Source organism: Cydia splendana, chromosome 1 (genome assembly GCF_910591565.1).
Source record: "Cydia splendana chromosome 1, ilCydSple1.2, whole genome shotgun sequence".
Lineage (NCBI taxonomy): Eukaryota > Metazoa > Arthropoda > Insecta > Lepidoptera > Tortricidae > Cydia > Cydia splendana.
Genome location: NC_085960.1, coordinates 29431222 through 29450289, shown reverse-complemented (window position 1 = coordinate 29450289; position 19068 = coordinate 29431222). Strand labels below are relative to the sequence as shown.

At 39.1% G+C, this 19068-nt stretch overlaps 2 protein-coding genes across 2 annotated transcripts in view; one reads left to right on the top strand and one right to left on the bottom strand.

The window, feature by feature from the left end:
* The window catches only part of LOC134797316 (WD repeat-containing protein 26), a 114330-nt gene that overhangs the window by 71142 nt on the left and 24120 nt on the right, over nt 1–19068 (bottom strand). The window lies entirely within an intron of this gene.
* Nucleotides 83–18239, top strand: LOC134792585 (serine palmitoyltransferase 2). The gene is made up of 9 exons (XM_063763820.1): nt 83–335; nt 5053–5235; nt 13252–13406; nt 13965–14157; nt 15083–15310; nt 16024–16255; nt 16384–16558; nt 17355–17525; nt 17952–18239. Exons 1-9 carry the CDS (start codon nt 180–182, stop codon nt 18067–18069), a joined length of 1611 nt encoding a protein of 536 aa, XP_063619890.1. The 5' UTR covers nt 83–179; the 3' UTR covers nt 18070–18239.

Sequence of the window (19068 nt, the reverse complement as noted above, 5' to 3'; positions counted from 1 at the left end):
AGTCGATAAAGCAGACAAGGAGACAGCATTAAATTTTCTGGTAAAGCGCAAAAAGCGCTTGTATTGCAAGAAAAATAAAGCAAAATTCTACACCCTGATCAGACAGCAGAAACATCGCTGCAAAATATTGTAGTTCAATCTGAAGTTTGTACACTGTGCACAGTGCTGAGTGCACAAGGATGGCGGCGACGGCTGCGAACGGTAGTGTCGGTTCGAGTGAGGCGGGACCGTTGAAGAAACCACAGCAATGTAACGGAAAGGAATCTAGTGCTAATGGCAAGATAAACAATCATAAAAATGGATACACGAAGTCTACTCAGCACAGTAGTCATGATGTGAGTAATTTCGACATTTTCCGTGTTTAACCTCGTGCATGTAACGTTTGAGGGAAAGTTTTCCTAGTTCCTGGGGCCGCATATCAGCCCCAAGACGCCGAGCTGGTGTTCAGGTCGTGGCGGTGGTGCATTGTGGCCTGCGTACCTAAAAAATGTGAAAGTTACGAGATCTCGTGTCCGGTGTCCCGAGCGTGGTTACAGGCGGGACTGTCCCACTGTGATAGCCACTGGACCATGAAACATTCCAATAACTACTGTCACTTAATAGTATCAATTTTGTGATCAGGAATCAGTGTGTTTTAATTTTATTTGATAGCAGTAAATTATTTATATTTAGCTGCATTCATTCATCATTCATGTTTTATTTAATTAATTTTGTAAAGATAAATATAACCATTTCACAAAAAAAAAACACTGAAGTAAGTGAAGGTATGTCTAAATTATTTAATACATAGTGCATAAACATTGACTTGTGATTTAATCATGTATAATGATGATTCATATACTAAATTTACTTGGTTTTTGGAAAAAAACTAGCCATTACTGGAGTTTTTTTGGTCACAGCCACTGCTTTCATTAGAACTATTGGTAGTCAAAATGTATATGTAAATATTAGATGTGCCTAATAAATTCTGCTCATACTCGGACAGAATAGACAGATAGACAAATAATTATAATAAATATTAGTAGAACCAAAACAAAAAGATAACATACAAGAAGAAATACTGTTAAAGTTTTATAGTGCCACTACCAGCAAGTAGGTATAATGTAAGATAAGCTAGTTGTTGAATGCACTGGAATCATGAACAAGTAAAATGTTGCCAAACCGGGCAAGTGCGAGTCGGACTCGTGCACGAAGGGTTCCGTACCATTACGCAAAAAACGGCAAATTTTTGCTGTATGGGAAACGTTTGTTGTATGGGAGCCCCACTTAAATAATTATTTTATTCTCTTTTTAGTATTTGTTGTTATAGCGGCAACAGAAATACATCATCTGTGAAAATTTCAACTGTCTAGCTATCACGGTTCATGAGATACAGCCTGGTGACAGATATACGGACAGTGGAGTCTTAGTAGGGTTTCTGCTCGAGAATTCTCGAGGCGAGAAATCTCGAGAAATTTGTCCTAAGTCGAGACGGGAAAAAAAAACTCAATGCCTCGAGAACTCGAGAAATAAATCTCTTATGATAAGTAAAAGGAAAACACGCGTATAACACGTGATTTGTCTATAGTGTATTTCTTTAGGTAGGCTAATTAATGTAAACAATGATTTTTTTACATTTTCATGTACTTAAACCATTTATTGGGTAGTTAACCAACCAAATTAACTATTGCCTTGATCCATCCTCTATCGTTCTGGCTTCAACCGATTTTCATGTCTTATAACTTTTGCACTGTTATGACATTCACGACGTGTCTTTTGATTAAAAATCGTGTGTGATTTGTTAATTGTTACATATTTGCCGTGATTTATTTTTCAAACGTGCTTTTCAATAAAAAGACACGTCAAGATCACGTATCTTCTTTCTAATGCTAAAAAAACGAATTATAGGACCATGTAATAACAAATATTTCAAAAATAAATCAAATTACGTTGAGTCAGTATTAATATTACGTAGTAAAACTTCTTTTTGTCTGTGTAAAGTTTGTCACATTATTGTGTTTTGATTACTTTTTGTTAAATACCTAAAGAAATATATAAAGCACTATAGCTTATCACATCGCCGACGCGCACGTCTGCACCTATAGTTTTATTTTTGCTTGTTGTTGAATTTTTAATTATTAAGTGCAATTTATGGTAGCTAAAAATTTATCATATGTTTGATTATTGATCTCATCTACGATTCGTAGGAGTCTGATTTTTGTAGTAAAGCAAAAAAAATATAACATGGTGTTTTTTACAACTTTCAAAATTTCTCGAGATACTCGAGAATTCCCGTGCCTCGAGAAATTAAAAAGGTCGAGAAACCAGAAACCCTAAGTCTTAGTAATAGGGTTCCGTTTTTACCCTTTGGGTGCGGTGCCCTAAAAACTATTACTCTGTTAATTTGTAAAGAACTTTTCTCAAAGCCAGTTGTAACTTATGTAGGGTTGCCATACGTCCCGTATATACGGGACTGTCACCATATTTAAGTATCACGTCCCGTATTTTTACTGGTCCCGTTTTTGTCCCGTATTTAGTCGACCAGTCCCATAACACAAGCCTCTTGAGCTTACCGTCAATTAATAGCGGTCTAGAACCTAGAACAGGCTCTCCAAACCCCAGCTCCAAACAGCAGCAACCAGATACCCCCCCTCAGTTCCGACTAACTATGGCAACCCTAAACTTATGTCACCCAGTGCTTCACAAAAAAGTACAACTACAACCGCAATCAGCAATAGCATTTTGGTGGCAACTTTAATATGCAAATAAATAAAATGTTAAAATGCTATTTAATGTCATCTACAATATTGACAATTCTCGAGGCGTTGCATGAGGATTTTTAGTCTTCTTGACTTACTAGACTCTGATGATACATTTGTGTGGTACCTGCTTTACTGTCTGTTTTTTTAGCACCTAGCACCTTGCCAGTCATCTTCCTCGCGTTTTCCCGGCATTTGCCACGGCTCATGGGACCTGCTGGGGTCCGCTTAGCAACTAATCCCAAGAATTGGCGTAGGCACTAGTTTTAGCACCTGTTTAAATTAAATTGTTTATTTTTTCATAAAGAAATTCTTATTTTTAAAAGGGTTAAGCCCTACCATCAATTAGCTCAGGATCGAACTTGGTGTACTGAGATTGGTTGGGTTGATTGAATGTCAACCATCCAACTAGTACAAAAAAGACATTGTTGGACTGTTAGTTTGGGCGAACGACTAAGCCCTAATTTCTAGTAAGATTTAGACCATCTATTGCCACACTTCCGAGTAGTGGTGTGAAAAATGTATTAAGGATGTTTTAACAACAACAATTTAACAAATAAATTATTTTACACTTATGTTAGATATATTCCGACCATACAGTTGACATAGAGCCTACTTTTATACCTAACTGTACTCTATGATCTATGATACTTTAAATGCACGCGCACGCTCCATCGGCGGAGAACAATCGCGCTATAATACGCAGGTGCGAATGGCGATGACTGTCTGATTGATGAGTACATTTTGATCAATTTTGATGTATATTATTGTGAGACTATATCCATGGTACTACTTATAAATAAGTATAGGATTTAAACCTTCGCTTTTATACCACGTTATCAGGACCAAACAAGCTTACAGCCCCGCATTTATAATAAGTTTTACCATTTTTACCATACCATACCTCCCTCATATAACTTTTTACTAATAAGTAAGAAAACTCATGTGAGCACTCTAAGCTTCCTTACAAGACTGAATTTTTATTCTCACTGTAAATAAAATATTGGGTTATTTGTAACAAGTTAATTCATCGGTGACATTGTCTATTAGCCTCTGATTTTTTATTATATTATTGGCCAGTAGGTAACTAATCTTCTAAACTGTTAATCAAAGCACGGATTGGGAAAACTTACTGTGAATAGCAATTTTTGTTACCAAACTATATCTCAACGGTGGAACCGTTCACTAAGCACCATACTGGACTGGCCGAGATGCAGGATCAGTTGATACTGAACTGGTATGACTCTGGTATGGTGAACGGTTCCTCGGATGCACATGCTGGTGGCGCGTATAACGGATCGCCGTTACACGCCACCGCTTTAAGTCCACTGCCAGGTGGCTTGGGTTCGACGACGGTGCCGCCCTTCCACACATCGATTGAAACACCTTTTCTACCCTAAATTTTTCTATGTTTATTTGCCTATGTATCATTATACTTATATAAAATTTTTGTTACCAAGCCAAAGCCATTAATAAAAATGTGGCGTGGCCCAATTTCTTCAATGAATTTAGTATCAGATAGTAGCCGCAGCACGTGGGCAATCGAGGCAGTCGCTCGAACAAACTATTGTGTGACAATTAATTCACCTTATGTCATTCATATAAGGTTTAAAATAGGCATCAATGAGTGTCAGCAACGTTACTGTAATACTCAAGTCTCCATTAATTTATCTGCCTTACCGCAACCTTGCGTAGAACGACTTTGATTTGACTCTGTCCTTGTCCAGGCCATGGAGGCTTGTTTCACTTGAGCAGTCAAGATAAACATTGCTTTCCAGTTCTATAATACGTAGTAGATTGAACGACTGAAAGGAAGATCATGCTCATTTCCTTGATATGTGTCATACCAGAAACAAGCGGGCAACACGGCGAGGTGCTTTCTTTGCGTTGGGATTGTGAAATAGGGTTCTTCAAAAAGTGAATACTTAGGGTAATCGGTGGTCAGCAACGCATAAGTGGCTCTTTTAATGTTACTTATGTCCATGGGCTACGAAAACAACTTTCCATCAGGCGGCTCGTTCGGTTTTTGGTGCCTATTAAGGCGGTGTGCGGCACAACTGGCACAAGCACTTTTGTACAAATATAATTGTACCGCACACTGGTGGGATCCCGCTTTTACGCGATCATCGTCATCAGCATCACACTGACGCGGATCCGCACGCCGCTTTGGTGTGTGAGCAAGAAGCGTTATCCACGTATATTATGGCGAATAGCGATGTCCCGCTCGCATACCGGAGCGGCGTGCGGACCCGCACTTCATACATTACAAAGGATGGTATTCATGAAGTTCTAAATAAAATTGTTATTTTCGCAGAAAAAAGCGCCACCCATACCGCCCCTGGACTGGAAGATATTCGGCGGCACCGAGGAGTCCTTCGAGCGCTGTTCACTCATCACTGCAGCTCTCACGCAGTTCAGCTTCTTTCTCCTTATATTCTTGAGCTACATTAATCAGTTGCTCTTCCCGCCCAAGGTCGCCACGGAGAGGAAGAGAGAGGTATGTCCCAACTGAAAAATATCTCTCCTTATAGCAGCTCAGATTTTTTCCTCCTCATCTCCTTGAGCTACATTTTAAACCAGTTGCTCTTGCCGCCCAAATTCGCCATGGAGAGGAACAGAGAGGTATGCCCTAACTGCTCAATATTGAGCACTGTGGAGTGCTAGCCCTGCCCAATTATTACTGCAGCTCTGTCACAGCTCAGCTTCTTCCTTCTCATCTTCTTGAGCTACATAAACCAGTTTCTCTTCCCACCCAAGGTTGCCACGGAAAGTAATAAAGAGATATGTTCTAACTGCACATTCACTCTCTATCTCTATAAAGCAGCTCAGTTTTTTACCATCTCTTCTTGCGCTACATGAATCAGCTATTCTTCTCCCCCAAGTTCGCCAAAAAGAGTAGAGGTTTGTCCTATCTGGAGCATATTAGACATCGAGGAGATGGTAGTTCGAGCGCTGCTCACTCCTTATTGTAGGTCTGAAAATAGTATTTGAAACTTTAAATAGAACAACTCGAGCATTGCGATTTTTTGTACCTATTTACCTACGTTTGAGGAAAGAGTCAGCAGGCAAATAAGTATTGGCGTTATCAGGACATTCATCGAGCGATAACTCCAGAAACATCGGACCATGTTTATACTCTTAATCTCATTATTTCATGTCATGTTACCTTGGATAACAATTGTGAAGACTAATGTTGCATTTGTTATTGTCTTGTTTTCTGATTACGATAAATGATTTTTTTTATATTAGAAAATCGATTTAATTGATTTCGAAGACGCATTCAATTCGGAAATAACAGAGTAGAAACACTCAGGTCAGGTCAGTGTAGTCAGGTCGACGAAAATACTTTAAAATTAATAATTTTTATTGCTTTGATAGTGTATAATATCAGACAAAATTATAGGCTATGTGCGAAGTGGGAAATAATGTGAAGGTGCTCGCTATGGGAGAAAACATATTCTGAAATAGATTGGTTCAGTTGGTTTAGTTACAGTAGCATAAAAACACCATTAGGTGCAAATTATGCAAAAGAAAACATGAGTAGGTAGTGTTGTTGAACGAATGAATATGCAAACATGGCAGATTAGGCAACTCGTAAAAGGCGGCAATCATCGTTAACAGACATGGCTTAAACGAGAGATGAAACAATTTAAAGTAAACATTTGGAATATGGACCTTAATGTTAGGCTAGAAAGTTTAAATTGCAACTAATATTAGTTAGCAATTTTGAATGACCATCTTAAATAATTTCAAGTATAGAGGTGAGTATTTGTTAGTCTATCTACAGTTTATTACTTTTGTGCTGTGAAAATGTGGTGATAAGAAGCGACAACGACAAGTCTTAGTTTTCGTAACACTGACAAAAGCCCTTACCTATTATAATCAAATTAAGTAAAATAATTATGTCCTCTTAGTTTAACAAACTTATAGTTCGTTTTTTTTTAAGCGTTAGAAATAAGGTAAACAATCTTGATGTGTCTTTTAATTGAAAAACACGTTTTAAAAATAAGTTACGGCATATATGTAACAATTATGAATCTAATACGATCATTTATATTCTGCTTTTATAAGTAATAGTTACTGATTTTTAAAAAGCGTTTTTCAATTCAAAGACATGTCAAGATCGCTTACTTTCTTTCAAGTTCTTTCTAAAAAAACGAACTATAGTCGACACAATATTGTATAATGGATCATATGGTTTCATCATAAGTTTTGGCCTGATGGCTTGTATCGTATTACAGGTTTTTGCACTATTATCGTATCTTGGCTGTTATCGTATTCTTATTTTCTTAGAACTCATTGAAAACTAGTTAATGATGTTGTTGACCAAATTAAAATTATAACTTGATCTAAAGTTATGCAAAAAACAAAGTTACATCCTAAAAATGACTAAGCTAAGTCAAATGTGCACAGCACTGCACACCAACAGTTTAAAAGTTGTAGACATGCTTGCTTAGTCAAGTGTTAAAGCATTAATTCACAAGTGACTCGCTTATTCATCTTTCTATTCGCATTCGGTGAATTTTTGCAGCATTACTATAACGCATCGCATTCTAAGCTGCCATTGCAATAGCTTTCAGAGCGCAGGTGTCTTTGGGTGACGTTTGCTGGAGTGCTCTACAACAGAACAGTGTATCCGCGTATTTGTGCTCTGGTAATTGATCTAAACGAGCCCGCGAATTCCATTAGCTGCCGCTAACAACGCCTACCCTTGTCCTGCTTACACAATCGCTTGCGCAACTAATAACAGGAGCAAGCTATATACGCTCCAGAGCAATGAAAACGGGTAATTTTGAATGGTTATTTCTATGCAATAGTCTGTAAAATGACAGATACACTCAAGATCCGTAGTCCCGAAAACCAAATTGTGTATCACACGCGGCCGGGTTTCGGATCCATAAGTCTGGATTCCGCATCCCTACCCTTCGGTACTACCACGTACTACTTACACCAGTTAAACCTACCTAAAGCTTCAACAATCGCTATATCGTTTTATCACCTGCGACAATTCCCGTATCGATTTCATATTCATGTGCGTGGGAATAGACATACGACCCATTGCTTTACTTATTTTATGCAAGGGTAATATTACTGGTATTCGGTGGTATCATAATATTGTGAGAATTTACGCGTTTAAATCTCAAACATCTACTCTAAACTAAACAGCCTTTATATAATAACTACAAAGACATTAATTTTTTTGCGTAACTCTTAGAGAGTCTAGTTTATTCTACTGCTGTGCTGTGCTGTGCGTTGCGTATAGAGTAGCTTAGAGAGGGTTTTTGGTTTTATATCGATTGATGGTCATTGCGTTATCCCAAAAGCTGCACGACTATGTGAACGACTGGGCGAACAAGAATAAATGCTGAACTACACAATAAGGTTTTACGGGTACACGGCAATAAGGCTACACACGAACTTTGAGGTCACGTCAAGCTGGTTCGACCGAGAAACTTCGCCCGCGCTCGTGTAACAATACGAATAGTCGCCAGGTTTCACACAGGAAAGTAGGTTACAGACTACCGCAGTGACGTCACTCTACAGGTCTGTCCACGTCGCACCTTCCCGAGACATGACACCGGGCAGTCTAGTCTCATATTACTTAGATATCTAAATAAATTTTGTCCAATATGCTGGGGACTCAACATTTGTTGTTGCCTGGAGCGGTGGAGCCCCACGTGGTAGAAAAAAAGGAAATCTAAAAGTTTTGTCTATTTTAAGAATTGTAAGATATTCCAGGCCTTCACTGAGAGAAAAATCATCACCAGGAATTAAAAAACAGTTCTGTACTGGGGGAAAAAATGAAGTTTAGTAATAATTATGGACGTTTCACTATTTCTGTAAAGTTTATTTATTTCTACAAACAGCTCAGTAATCCTAAATCTAATTTCAACAAACAGATAATAGGAATTGCAAGAACTAATAGAAATTGCAAAAGTCAATTTGTTCCTATTAGTTGACTCTCCTTGTCCCCGGATTAAGTTTATTTTTGTAATTCTAAGTGTGTTTTTGTTATCCTTTTCTCTCAGTGTTGCTGGGTCGCTATGAAATTAAAATTTTTGAATTATAAGAATTTGGAATTTCACCACTGGGAAATAATTATCTCTACTAACTTCTCCTTGTCGTAATAGGTACGTATTTCTTAAACAAGAACATTCGCTTGGTATTCAGCTGAGTAGCAGTTTTTCCTTGTAGAGGTTTTGTTATCGCGTTTTCTTTTTTATATTTATTCACAATTTACCTCGTTCGATTATTTTTATAGCATATTCTAGAAATCAATAATATGTCCCAATAACAAAACATTTTGCCCGAGTCGATTGTGAGGTTTAAATCAACATAAAAATATTTAATAAAAACCCCGTCCCCGCCCATTCTGTCGAGATAAAGTACTCTACTTAAACAACCGGCCATGTACGAACCGGTATCGCACTCTGATGTGCCATCACATTAATTTATTTATTTATTTAACCTTTATTGCACAATAGGGTGGGTCGATTATGTATGACAAAAATTTTTTTTTACTGAATTGTAGCTGGCTGGGTTTAAAAATGTGCGTTTTTATTAATACTTTTATATAATGAAAAAAGAAATTGTTTTTGTTATATGTTTTAGCCCTCTACATTTATTCAAAGTTTCATAATTATATATTTTTTGTAATTTTCATCATTTATTAAAATAAAATCATATATCATCAGAATATCATTAAAGGCCATTTATAAAACTTAAAATAATACAATATTTTATAAGGATGGGGTTTATTTTACAATTTGTGTTAAGAAATTAAAAAATAATTCGACGTTTCAAACATGCATTTTCAATCTGTCATCCGTTGCTACAATTTTTGTTGTCTTTCGATTTTTGGTGTAATTTTTTTGGTCTGGATTTTATCTACACCTGCTATCGCCATATTTCTTTCCGACCGTTGATCTAGAAGAAATTTTTGTTCTATGACTGGCACTTTGTTTTGCTTAGTACAGAGACAATAGTTGGTTGAAAGATTAATTGTACACTTTCAAGCTGCAATGTCGAAAATTGAGGTTGGGGAACTGTTTTTTAAACTTTTGTAATTATTAAACTAATGTAATTCTTAGACCTTTTATTTTTAGGGTACTTACCTAATCTTCAGGTATTCATCATTATACTATTTAGTTGCATTTCTATCCTTTTGGGACTTGCAGTAGGTATAGAAGTAGAAATCCAGATTTTCTCAATGTCGCAGCTCACAATAGCAAACACTTTGGTAATTGATGGTTGGTTTCCGGAATTGATATCGTGCAAATTACGTCTTACATAAAGTATATATTTTTTAATACAGTTGCTCAAAAAGTGCTACTTTTCGTAGCTGTTTAGCGTTCGAAAAGTTGTTTTTTGCGAACTAGTGCTTTTTACTTTTCCAGCTTTTTTAAATTTAAAATTCCGACCGTATTAGATACGTCCACAGTCCACACCAAAGAGTTTGGATATTCAAAAACTTTATATATTGTTATTTGGCCATTGCACATTTATTACGTACAAAAAGTATTGTTACACGATATAAAGTAAATATTTATTTGTTATTATATACATAAAACGTTATAAAATACGATATTTCCCAAATAATCTTTTTTATTATTTGGCTGAATGGAACCATATCATTGCCACGTTTGTCGTTAACAGAAAAAATATAAAATTAAAAAGTAAAACCGGCGCCCGCCATTTTCACTTGAAATTTAGTTGTATCAAAATATTTATCTTAAATTGCAACTGTAAGAGTGTTTTTGTAATAAATGAGTTAGTGTGATTAATTTAGGCAATGTAAATCAACGCTGAACGTAGTTTATAGTGCTGAATAATAGATAATATACAACATCATTCAAGTTCAAGGGAACATTCGTAAATGTAAGTGTAATACTTACTCATGTTACCAATATTTGTTTTATTGTGATTTTTTCGCAAATGTATTAAAAAACGTCGTTTAATGTACGTGTGAAAGTGTTATTATTTACTTGTCCCGTCACATCTCGGGACACGTAAATAATAACATACTTTCCACACTTGCATTGAAATGTACTATTATAGTGTCTGATATTGTAGGCAAGAGTCTCGTATTAAGATCGGAAGGTGGTCCAAACAAAGGGCAAGTCACTTGACTGCGCGTTTTGAAGATAGATGGTTTAGTACTCATTATTAGGAAGATAATTTGAAATTCCAGCAGTATTTATACAGTGCACTAGGTATAAATGTTATCGAACACAAATATTTACGATTATTTACTGAAAATCTTGCCAAATAAGTATGCATAACGTTTTATTTATACGACAATATTCACAGCAAAACGTAAGTAAGCGGCGGCGGGTATAACGTAAATAAGGTTGAGAAAATTTAAGTCTACCTTCATTTTGATACGAAAAAATATGTTTATATTTCGTTCCATTACTCGCAAATATAAAAAACAACAACAAAAAAAGTAAAAATAAAATATTTGAAAACATTTTAGGTACAGTATATTTTACAAAATCGACCCACCCTATTGCACAATATAAGAGTACATAAGTAAAGTACAATATTCCCCGTTGCATTGACAGTATCGAGGATCACTAAAAGTACCTATTGAAATGTTTATCAAAGTAGTATATTCGTGATTCATGGAACATTATCAGTTGTGGGCGGGAATGCAATATTTTAGCGAACAATTCATGTCTGCTTCCATTGACAGTGCTCATTCGTATTTAGGTTTGGTAAAAAAAAAGTTTTAACTAAAACTTGGTAACGATACAACTTTTTGTGTGTAGCGCAGTCGACGAGTCGTCTATTAATTGGAACGACTGGACGTTGTAATCAATTTAATCGATCAGATTGACGACAGCCTATGATTGATTGTATGATGTACCTTGTACGTAAAATTTTCCCCAGACTCAAAACCCGTCCGTTTGTGTGCAGTCGTGTAAAAATTACGTCTAAATAGTCGGCTATTTTAAAGTATTAACTAAAACATCTACCTACTAATGTATCTACCGTGAAATGTGCCTACTTTGCTCCAGAATTCTGAACAATTTTTATAATTATTATATTGTGTTACGTTGATATAGGTATGCCGATTTAAAGTAGACCATCACTACTATCATATTGTAGGACCTTAATGAGGTTGTGATATTGTTTGTATACTTAAAAACTGTTGAAGCACCTAACGGGAAGAAAATGAGGCATATTTTACATACATATACATTTTTAGGATGTAGATGTAGTAGCAGGATCTAGATAACGATACAATACTAGAGTATTCAGGTAGGTACACTGGATCGATCACTATCGCCACTGATAAGCACCTGAGTCACGCGGAGGCACGGCATGCGTTACACTGACTGACAAAGTATGTACTGATTGTACTTGATAAGGAATTCTTGATTTTTGTCCTATGTCGTGTCTTCTAAATATTTTTAATTTTGTTTACGTCACTTCTGGTTCGCTGCTTGGTATATTGTAATGTAAGCTTAGGATTCGTAAAATCAATGCTTAACACTTTCGCAACCAGGCAAAATTTCAAACAATACCCCAGAAACCGACAGTACTCGCTAGTCGGGCAACGACGTGCAACTCAATGCCGCACGCCGCGAACCCGCTAGTCGGGCAAGCGGCGGACGCTCAGGGCTGTGCCAAGTAACTTTCGTATAAGTACGTGGATAAAATTTAATCTGCTGTCTCATCTGTTTAGGCTCCCCGTTTTGTTCTTCTCCTAATTCTAACTCCTATTGATACATACCCGTGTATGCAATTTCACGTAACCAACTAATAAGAATTTTTATTTTGTAATCGCATTAGGTAAAGTAAATAAACAAAAATACAAAGTGTAGTAATAAAATATAATAATCAACTGTACCAACTTTTCGACCACATAATAATCAGAAGACTTACAATTTTTTCTGTTAGTGGCAGATGGCAGCCCTGAGGTAGTGAAGATGCAATGCTTGCCCGCCTGTCGGGCACTTCGGCGTCGCGTGTAGGTTTATAGCTCTTGCCCGACTAGCGGGTATGCCGGCATCTGAGTAAAGTTTACGAGTGCCCGAGAGTCGGGTACGCGGTGTCGAATGTGTTAATCGGAGTTGAAGGAGGAGGCAATCTGAATGTTAAAGGAGACTTCTGCAGAAATGTAGTCACAAGTGCAGGAATTTTTGGCATCATGAGATGATATTACCTAATAATTGTGACCATACTTTGGAGTCTCTATCCAACAGTGGACTTCTTGTACTGACGCTTTGTACAGATGTAGTGAACAATCCTTTTCCATTGTATTTTCTCGGAAACGTTCTTATTTGTTAAGCTACATCAGTCAACCTTATTACTTTTTGTATTGAGACTGACTGAAATAGCATAACACGTATGTGCGTTTTCGTGAAAATACAATGCTAAAGGATTGTTTACTACACTAGGTACTGTAGGTATTGTCCATATAAGAAAGTTTGCCAGTCCAAAATAGGGCCAGTTGTTGCATCGATAGCAAATGACTTTCATTGATGATACTTATTTGTCATCACAGGGCTACGCACCGCTGTACAACCCGTTCGATCAGTTCTACTCGCGCTATGTGTACCGAAGAGTGCGACACTGCTTCAATCGGCCAGTTTGCTCCACACCTGAAGCGGAGATCACGCTGAAAGAGCGCGCCACCGACGACTACAACTGGACCTTCAGGTAACCCTTGTGGAAATTCAATTTTTTTTGACACATAACGTCACATAAATTATTTATTTTGAGCCTGTCTTGTTGCACTGCTGGGCAAAGGCCTGCCCCCTATTTCTTCACTGATCTTTATCCAGTGCTGTGTCTGACCGCTCATTTAAGGAGTTCAATACATCCCCGCTTTGAGTTTTCAGACTCCCACTCCGTAGTTATTCTGCCCCACAACTCATTCGGCAGAAGTGACCAGCTCAGTCTCATTTTAGTTTGGCCGTCTTCCGAGCTACATCGCCGATTTTGGGTGTTGGAGCGCAGCGTGGTGTTCCAAACCAGACTCGATACAGATATATACCTATTTATATTTCTTCACCGCGTGGATCTTTTCAACTTCTGCCAGCTCGCAGGCAGAGTTCATCTCTCAATGAATTGGTTTGCCTGCACTCGTGTGCTATTCGTTCGGGGGCTGCTCACGAGAGTATCCCGACCAACGCATTTCGAATTTCTGGGTTTGCGTTACTCTGATTTTATTCTTACCATAAATAAATGCGTTAAATATCCCTATTCTGATTTCAGGTTCACAGGACGCGAGCTGAAATGCGTGAACTTAGGCTCGTACAACTACCTGGGCTACCGCGGCGGCAACGCCGACGTGGAGGCGGCCACTCGCCGCTACGGGCTCGCCCTGGGCTCGGCGCGGGCGGAGCTGGGCTCCTGCCCGTTGCATGCTCAGCTCGAGTCTGAGCTTGCTGAGTTTTTGGGTGTTGAGGTAAGATAGAAACTGCCCGACTTAACTATCCTCCAAGAATCTACGGACGCCTATAATTATTAATATCTGGGAGACCGAGCTTTGCTCGGGAAACATATAAAAACTCAAAAATGCGCGTTTTCCCAGAGATAAGACCTATTATTTTATATTATTATCTATTTTTCAACTCCGAAACCCCTATTTAGCAAATTTCATCGAAATCGTTAGAGCCGTTTCCGAGATCCCCGAAATATATATACATAGAAAAAAGAATTGCTCGTTTAAAGGTATTAGGTAGATAGGGGTGACTCTTCTGGTATTAGCTGTTACTAATCATTCCAGGCCTGCTGGGTACCAGCCACATTAGAATAGAACACTTGAAAATGCAACTCGCGACATTTCTAACAGATTGAATAATTGTAATAGTTCATATTCATTGTAAGATTCATTTGTTCCTTGTCCTTTACTTGTATGTATGTATGTATTTACTTTATTGTACATAGAAATAAAAAAAACACGAGAAACACAGTTACAGAGTCAATCAGATGCTTGAAACTTGTCTTCAGATGTTTAAATCTTTTCACATCACCTAATCGGAAAATGGATTTTTCTTCCCTGCTAGGAGGGATTAAAGTGGCACTTTTCTGTTCAACGACTTTTCATTGCCAGTATAAAATATTAATATAATTAACTATGAACATCGTATGTACAGCCTGGCAAAAAAAAAGTAGAATTTAAAAAGTGGCAACACTGTCCTCATAGTTGATGTGAAAAGCAGTATGTGTCACACGGTATCCCTCATTACGCTCAGGATTCTACTTTAGAATCCCTCACTACGTTCGGGATTCTATTGTAGAATCCATCGCTTCATTCAGGATTCAATGTACACCCTTGACGGAAATATATCATTTTGATCCCTTGTAACACAAACTACTATTGTCTCCAGGCAGCAGTGGTAGTAGGAATGGGTTTCGCCACCAACTCCCTCATGCTGCCCGGGCTGCTGGCGCCGGGCGCGCTGGTGCTGAGCGACGAGAACAACCACGCGAGCCTGATACTGGGGCTGCGGCTGGCGGGAGTCACCGTGCGGGTGTTCCGCCACAACGACATGAGGCACCTCGAGCAGCTCGCGAGGAAGGCGAGGGCGGAGGGGAAGTGGGACAAGATTGTTATTGTAAGTCTTTTGTTTGTACCTCAAGCTATCCTGAATTCTGGCTTGCCCGTGGAAACCTGGCTAAGGGTTAATTTTTCTTCTTGGAAGTTCAGGTGGACGTCACTTTCGCTAACATCAGTACGCTAATTCTTGGGATATTGTTGTGAAAAGTTGACTCCGTGCTTTCTTTTATTTTATATACAACCGGGTAAACGATAGTCTAAAAATTATGCTTAAAAGTAAGTTATTTTAGTAATTAGTACCTACTTACAGCAGTTTTCCTTTTTCTTACTTCATACCTACCTATACGTACTTTAGTTAACCCTTTACCAGGCTAAGGGATATATATTTCCCACATACAACATGTGTTCTATTTTCATATTTGTCATTTTTGAAATGTCAATCTGGTAAAGGGTTAACATAATGTATAATTATTAACCTCCAAATATATATGTTGTTTCTTTTGCTTTTGTAGCGGTACACCTTAAGGGCCGGTTGCAACAAACACAGTTGACGGACTGACTAATGTCACTCAGCAGTGAAGTGAACTATGAAACTTCCTATATCTACTAGGTGCAACCGACCTTTAAGTGTTGCATATATATGTTATATACATATAGAACTGATTATGCTCTAAACAAATAAATGAAATACAAAAATATGAGGAACAAAAAAGTCCTTATATTGGAAAGTTTTGAAACCTTTATTAACCGACTGCTCTTCGTTCCTTGCAGGTAGTAGAAGGCGTGTACAGCATGGAGGGGTCCGTGGCGGCGCTGCCGGCCGTGGTGGCGCTGAAGAAGCGGCTCGGGCTGCAGCTGTACCTGGACGAGGCGCACAGCATCGGAGCCCTCGGGCCGCGCGGCCGCGGCGCCAGCGACGCGTGCGGCGTGCGGCCCGGCGACGTCGACGTGCTCATGGGCACCTTCACCAAGAGCTTCCGGGCCGCGGGCGGGTACATCGCGGGTACGCACCTATTCATATCAGTGGCTATTGGCTAACATGTACTTAGATGAAGCGCACAGCATAGGAGATACCTAGTGACTAGTGAGCCGGCTTGTCATAACCTCTAACGTCCGCCTCGATATCTACAGGTTCCCGGCGACTCGTGAGCTGGGTGCGCGCGCACGGGCACGCGCACGCGTACGCACACAGCATGGCGCCGCCCGTCGCCGCGCAAATACTTAGCGCGCTCAGGGATCTACGCGCTGAATCTGGCCAGGCAAGGGTGGCCGCACTTAGGGATAACACGAGATACTTCCGCGAACGGTCAGTATTGCTAGTGGCTCCTATCAGGTTTAGGCGCAGTACTGCGCTCGCTTTATCTAACTCTAGTCATGTTTCGGCTCAGAGCATGGCACCGCTCGTCGTCGCGTAAGTTAAGTGCGCTTAAAGATTTACAAGCGGAGTCAGGGCATGAATAATGCGCCAGGCGCGGGATGGTCGCGCTTAGGGATAATATGAGATACTTCAGCGAACGGTTAGTATTATATCTCACGTGATTTAGACGTGTCTCTCGTGATTTAGATGTTGTAGTGCCCAATGCGCTTAGTCTAGGCAAGCACACGTGGCTGCTTTTAGGGAGAATACGAGGTACTTCCGCGAACGGTGATAGTACTATTTCTCTCCCTCGCTCTCTGTCTGTCTATCTCTTTTTCAAGAAGTCAGTAGGTATTAGCTTTACAGTGGCTTTCGTAAGGTTTACGCGTAGATAATACCGCCAGCCGTCGTCGTGCACGTACTCAGCGCGCGGAATCCAGCCCGCGCTTAGGGTGGTATTCCACCTGTCCAATTTCTTTGTCCAATGTATATTTTGTCTCACATCACAAAAGAGTGAGACGCAATGACATTGGATCAAAATAGATAAATTGAAGTAAAAAAATCCATAGTGAATTGTTACCATGTTTAGCATTTTACGTCAAAAATGTGACAGTGACGTAGGAAGTGGCGCCCTCAATAATTTTATACAATTTCTTGTCGAACTATATTTGTTATTTTATCTTCTGAAATATTCCCGCCGGATTTATTTGGAACAGTACTAAAGTTATTCTTTCTTTTATTCCAGACTACGCGCGATGGGAGTAGTTACGTACGGGCACCCCCAGTCCCCCGTGGTCCCCATGATGGTGTACTCGTTCAGCAAGATGGCCGCGTGCGTGGAGCGGCTCACGGCGGCCGGCGTGGCGGCCGTCGGCGTCGGCTTCCCCGCCACGCCGCTGCACCAGGCCCGCATAAGGTGAGTTGCGAGGCCGCTCTGGGTAACTGAATGCTGTTGTTCCTTAGAGCATCTAATAACTGGAATCGCCTTTAAGAGCTTACCCCTCTGCCGAAAAACTTGCACAATTGTGCAAACTTTTGCATGGACTGACATGGCTTGCGTAACGTACAAATCATGTAGAAATAGCAATACATTTGACGTCCCCTCCCCCGCAAAAATCGGCAGACTGTTCGTACAGAAAATGACAGCCATGACGTCTCCAGTTACTAAATGCTCTTAGGGAATTTATGATGGTACCCTTAATTAAACAGATCCCCACTATTTTTGTTACACCTTGTATAAATCTAAATCTTCCAGCCTCGGCCACCGGAGGGCTTGGCCACTTTTTCTTTAGTATATATGACATACCAATTATAATGTGGTTATAATAATACTCGTTCACAGGTTCTGCTTATCAGCGGCGCACACACGAGACCAACTCGACAAAGCGCTCGCGGCCATCGAGGCAGCGGCCGACGAGCTCGGCCTGCGATACTCGCGCCTCCCGCGCGTGACGCACTAGCTTTACTTCACTCTTACTTTACGCGGTTATCATGTTGGTGTGAGCGAGACACCGTATATGCGCTGTCCCGCTCGCATACTGGAGCGGCGATCCGCATCCAATATGAAGACTGCCTTAGCGTACGAGTGTATGCGAGATTATCAGATTACTCAATAAATTATTTTATGTTGCTGGGTGTGTCATTTACCAAAAGAGGGAATATATTTCCCACATCATTTTTAACTTTGTTGGATACAATTTTGCATAATTTCTGACACCCTTATGCCTTATTAAGGGCTAAAAGCTTGTTTCGCGAATGAAATCAGTAGAAACTTATTTTCTTCTACTTAATTATTGTATCGTAAATATTCGTTGTGTTTATAGAAGGAAGTAATTTACCAAATGAAATTTCCCAATTTACTTGAACGTTTTCGATCGTTAACAAAAGTCAAATAATACACAACTTTAATACGAATACGTACAGTAGGTAGTTCATATAATTGGTTAACACGGAAGAAAATAATATGTTTGCCTTTTTAGCTAACAACTAATTAGAATGCTTTCACACAAATGAGGTTGTCAAACATAAGGTGACGACACACTATTAGGGTATGTGTTTAGGTAAATGTTTTCCAGTGATGCATATTTAAATGCAGACTGGTTTTACAAAACTTGCTTGTTTGGTTAGTGCACATGTGCGTGTTCGTATATGAAAATCGATGAAAGAAGTGTTTTTCATACATAACGTTTGCAGTGCAATATTATTTGCGTTTCTCTTATTTTTAAGCGTAAGTAAATTAAATAAAGCTTACCGATTTAGGTACATGCCATGCAGCATCTTATAACTTAACCCATTCAGGGCCAGCGACTCAGCGTATGGGTCATGCTCAAACAGTTCCGCAGGGCCAGTGACTCACATGTGAGTCTTGAATAAATTGTGATTTAAACTTAAACGAAACGTAATTTGATGTAATAACGTAAGTATCATATAAGCTAACAACCAATTCTATAAGGTATATT

What these genes read in the sequence shown, in the direction of transcription:
- LOC134792585 (XM_063763820.1), top strand. Translation starts at nt 180, where the DNA reads ATGGCGGCGACGGCTGCGAACGGTAGTGTCGGTTCGAGTGAGGCGGGA. An exon ending in CGCGGGCGGGTACATCGCGG is followed by an intron (nt 16,256 to 16,383) that starts GTACGCACCTAT and finishes CGATATCTACAG; the next exon opens with GTTCCCGGCGACTCGTGAGC. An exon ending in ACGAGATACTTCCGCGAACG is followed by an intron (nt 16,559 to 17,354) that starts GTCAGTATTGCT and finishes CTTTTATTCCAG; the next exon opens with ACTACGCGCGATGGGAGTAG.